The sequence below is a fragment of a genome, unplaced genomic scaffold (genome assembly GCF_019419815.1).
Source record: "Pyrus x bretschneideri cultivar Hongxiangsu unplaced genomic scaffold, Pyrus_bretschneideri_v1 Contig37, whole genome shotgun sequence".
Lineage (NCBI taxonomy): Eukaryota > Viridiplantae > Streptophyta > Magnoliopsida > Rosales > Rosaceae > Pyrus > Pyrus x bretschneideri.
Window position 1 is genome coordinate 2,828,520 of NW_025999690.1, and position 4,835 is coordinate 2,833,354.

Sequence of the window (4,835 nt, forward strand, 5' to 3'; positions counted from 1 at the left end):
TAGAACATTGGCAAGGAGCGCCTTTTTGGTTTTTGTTACAAATTTTTTTTTTTTTTTTGTAAAAGCAATACTGACGAAAATAAGAAAAGTAACTCAAAACATTGAGTCGCATAAAAAATACTCTTAACAAATTGAACTTCGTCCTCCATGTTTTTGTTATAAACTTTTAACTTTAATCAAAACTTAAATTACAAATGTTGATTAGGACAGTTGACCAATAAAGTGTGTCAAACTCCTGCACCAAGTTCGAATCCCCATTCTTGAGTGAAGAGTGTTGAAACTCTCACAATAAGAAAACAAAAGGCAAAAACAAGAAGTCTTAATTTACTTATTTTTTAGATATAAATAATAATATTTAATAAGTAAACAAAAGGATGAATTGGAAAGGCAAAACTTGATATGCGGGTGCATTTGGGATTGGGAGTCCTCTTATTTCAGCTGGACCACGGATGCTGTCCATCCTCATAGTTCAAAATTTCCTTGGACCTTTAGGCCAAATGTTCAACAAAGGAAGAAAAAGAAGAAGCTTCTTTCCCCAATAGAAAACAAATGCAACGATGTAACTACATCGAGTCCCGGTACTTTAGAACGTCATTTGTGTTCAAATCATAGATTTTGCAGATATCCAATATAGCACATTCTTTGAGACCCTCGCGCTCGCCTCCATGGCAAAGAAGCTCCTCAAGCTCTGTCGATGGCTGCAAAACCTATTTACATTGAGCAACCAAACAAGAAATTAGTAAAATAACAGAAAACTGAATGCTGGTATATTTGACAGAGATCAATGTGTGTGAAATTAGATATTATATGCATTTGCAAAGAGGTGTGTTTGTGTATGTACAAGCAAAGCTTGCATCTGCCTCCAGGAGGGCCTGAACATGCGTATCTCACGTTTGACATACCACGTGTCGATCAGATCTCATACGGAGAGGGTAACCAAAACTTACAAGTAATTGATGGACAGCATGATAGCTCAATTTGTGATTAAATGACCAGTAGAACTCACTAGACTCGTACAACTAATAAAAAACCGGAAGATAGGTCAACTTGTCATCCACAACAAACCCTAAAAGTCTCAATTGTGCAAATGTGATAAAGGCTCTTGGAAATTAGGTTTATCTAACACAAACTGCGTAGTTAAAGGGATGCAATAAAAAACCTAGAAAACTACAATAATTTAGACCAGTACAGGGTTCTTTTAGGACTGCTGTCACAGACCGTTGAAAATCAATCGCGTTGTCTGTAATTGCAGGAAATCATAAAATAACTTACATAAGGAGAATTGAATCTCTCTTTGCTTCCATGCTGAGAGTCAATATGCTCATTTTTATTTCCATCGGTAGTGGAACTTGGTGCCACAGAGCTATCTGAGACTAGCTTAAGGAGCCTCTCGCTTCCCTAGAACATCAACATAAACAAAACAACAAAGAATATATAGCATATTGAAATATAGCAATATATAATGGAACAATCAGGACGGAAGGGGTAGATACAAATTTCTTCAACTGAGTGCTAACTCATTTGCTAATTTATTTTACAAAAGAAATCAGACTACAAATAATTTCATGAAAACACTGTATGCAACGGACCTTGAGAGCTCGCCAATGAGAATAAGTACGGAATAAACACCAGAAGAAGGGAATATTAGGCAAAGGCAAAACCTGCATAGAAAATATCAAGAATGTGGATTTTGTTGATCTGGCAAAAGGAAATGTAAATTGAGAAGTGCAAAAGAATTAAAGGATCAACAGATTGAGTAAAATCAGAGTTGAAAACTCAAGTTAACACATACGTACAGCACATGCTGATGTCAGAGGAAGCAACGTAACCGAACCATATAAATACTTTCTGTGTATGATAGATCCCCTGATAATCAGATAAACTTCATATCAGTAAAGTTTGATCTCATCATAGATTAGTATAATACATCCAATGAAGATTAATGCCATCTTCAGTATCCCTTCAAGAAACAAGCACCAAATGTACCACAACGTAGGAGCTTTAGGCAAACTAGTTCCCTAAGGTTAAATATTCAACGCCAAATTTCATATCACTCACTCAATGTTACATCATGCAAAGAAACACAAATTTCTGTTTCTTCAAAATCTAGGGTTTAGTCATAAGAACTTTTTAAATAAAACAATAAACATTGAATGAAAGCTGCTACTTGATTTCTGTTGGGTCAAGGAACGACTCAATGCATCAGTTTGATTTCATATAGATTCAGTGTTTCGGTTCTTGGTAAATATGAAGGACAGGAGAGAAAATAATTGATACCGTCAAGAATTGTGACAACATTTAGATTCAAACTCTAATTATCAACTTTGAAAGCAAGAGAATACCTCATGGCAATATATCGTAACCTCCTACGCACAAGTCGTGCGTTTAAGCTGCAAAACCCTAACATATGATCAGCACACCAGAACTTAAAACGTGAAAGGATATCACACAAAGAAAAAGTATAAATAAAACTAGAAAATCGACTGTTTATTCTTTTCACATTTCAACCTAGCACGATGACATACTTCGACTGAAAATTACTAAGTGTGCATTGTCAAGAGTTGTGATGGGAATAGGTTCTAAGTTGAAATGCTTAGTTTTTATTCCCATGAGCCTATCTAATAGAAAAAAGCACCACATAACTTCTTTTAAGTCCTCTCTATCAACTTTAATTGAAACAAAATTTCAGATCATCATGGGCTGTTGCATTTGCCGTTAAAACTAAATGTGTTATCTTTACAAATAGCAACGAATGAATAAACTGAGCTATTCTATATGTTTGACTGTTGGTTTTGTTTTCCATAGAAATCTAACAGAAAGTGGAGGAAGAAGTTAAAAACGACAGCCATTTTAAAAAGCAGGTTTGCAAGTGAGAGAAACAGAAATAAACCTGGAAGGGTATTTAACTTCAACACCTGTGACCTCATTAGAGATCGATTTTAGGAAAATCTCAGACGGCTTAACACGAGACAACAGCTTCAATCCCAATCTACACCATTAAAAGCTTTCTCAAGTTAAAAATACAGAAACAACCTTGAGTGGTGATATGAAATGAAATCACCAAAATATTTTGAGTGAGTTTGTAGTTTCATTTACCCATGAATCTTGTTCTTAAAACTTCCTCGAGGCGACTTCTCCAGACCGATCCAAGCTATGTTCATCTACTCACCGAAACACAAAACCATTATTTCCAAACAGATATAAGACAACCCAATTCAAAAATAAAGCAGCAAGATTTACAATAGGAAAATGGGTTTTGCTATGGACCTTGGTAGAGACAAAATCGACAAGGAGCTCAGCGTTGACAGCTAAAGGATTGGCAATGGCCTTGTCATTGGCATTGGAATTGTACTTCTTCCAGAGGTCTTTGAGAGTTGAAGGAGTCTGAGAGGGAGGGGAAGATGCAGAGTCTGAAACCAGAGGCTCAACGGATCTGCTGAAGCACCAGTTCCTCCCTCTAACCGGAAAAACTATCACTCTCGCTCTCATCCTTCCCAATTCCCACAAAGAATATGAACCCTAATTCTTGTACAGATATTGTTTTCGTGATCATTCAGCACATTAAAATTACCAAAAAGAGTTTTTTTTTTTTTTTTTTTAAATAACAAAAAATTGAATCTTTGATTTGGGTTTTTTTTTTTTGATTCAAATAAATCAATGGAATTGGTATATTCCAAGAAGGAGACGAAGAATCATTGAATCTTCATTTTCGACAGGGATTAAATGGTACTAATATTAAAATTAATTCAAAATTTTGTTTTAATCACAGACCAAATCAACGAAGTACAGGAACAGAAACACAAATATTTCAAATCAAATCGACAAATTAAACAATAAATCATACGATGATGCAATTCTGCAATGTAAGAGTTATAGGATTGAAAGTTTTGAGAAAAAAGAAAAGAAAGGAAAACCTAAATACAACCAACCAGCTGGGAAGCGACGAGCACCAAATACTGAGTCACGAGTCACGGACAGTGGAAGGAAGCGTACGGATGGTACAGGGAGGCGGAGGAGGGAGAAGTGGCGCCATGGTTGCGTGCGTGTTGGTGAAAATTGTGAGTTTTGTGATTGTGATTTGTGAGTGGGAGGGGAATTAGAATGGAAGGTTTTACTTCCTTTTTTTCCACGTGGACTATGGAATTTAGTCATTTTGCTATTATTCGGCCTAGTGTGTCGCTCCTGGGTTGATCCGTATTTTTGCGACATGTCTGCTTTATATAGAATATCGAGAATCGGACATAAAATGTTTACTTTATATAGAATTTTGAGAATCTGACTGTTTACTTACGAGAAAAGATATTTCGTTAAATTTATTCACTTTTTTCACATTCATGTTCACATGTGAGAAAGTAGGAAAATGTATGCGATCGTATCTTAAAATCCTTAATTAAATGAAAGTAATTGATCCAATTCTTCAATTCATTTTACTTTTCTGTTCATAGTAAGTAAGCACGCTATGAGATCACATGTATGTAATCGAAAAATATGTGTTTTTTTTAAACTACTTCGGATGTGCTTTATGAATAATTAATTGTTAAATAAAATTGTTAAACGTTTGATAAACTGGATTTTTAAAAGAGTTGTGAGTATGAAAAAAATGTAGGCGTTTGATAGATTTTAATATAAAAGTGATATAATTGTATATAATGACAAAAATAGACATGATGGTGTAGGCGAGGACGACGATAATTGGGTTTAGGGAAATGGTTGTGATGGTGGTGGTGCCAATAACGAGGTGTGGTAGTTGGGCTGCAGAGGTAACAATGGTGGTAGGGGTGGCGACAACAGTGATGGTGGCGATTGTGGTTGTGGTGGTAGTGGTGACTATTGTG

At 35.6% G+C, this 4,835-nt stretch overlaps 1 protein-coding gene across 2 annotated transcripts; it reads right to left on the reverse strand.

Moving 5' to 3' along the window:
- Positions 1–314: 314 nt before the first annotated feature.
- On the reverse strand, positions 315–4,166 carry LOC125468333. 2 transcript variants are annotated; one of them, XM_048563976.1, is made up of 9 exons: positions 3,930–4,166; positions 3,268–3,490; positions 3,097–3,161; positions 2,891–2,989; positions 2,343–2,390; positions 1,797–1,866; positions 1,590–1,661; positions 1,273–1,398; positions 315–707 (listed from the first exon to the last, which is right to left on the reverse strand). In XM_048563976.1, exons 2-9 carry the CDS (start codon positions 3,487–3,489, stop codon positions 564–566), a joined length of 846 nt encoding a protein of 281 aa, XP_048419933.1. In that variant the 5' UTR covers position 3,490; positions 3,930–4,166; the 3' UTR covers positions 315–563. The 2 variants fall into 2 exon arrangements, with proteins under 2 accessions (XP_048419933.1, XP_048419932.1); XM_048563975.1 differs by having other exon boundaries at positions 3,268–4,165.
- Positions 4,167–4,835: the final 669 nt, after the last annotated feature.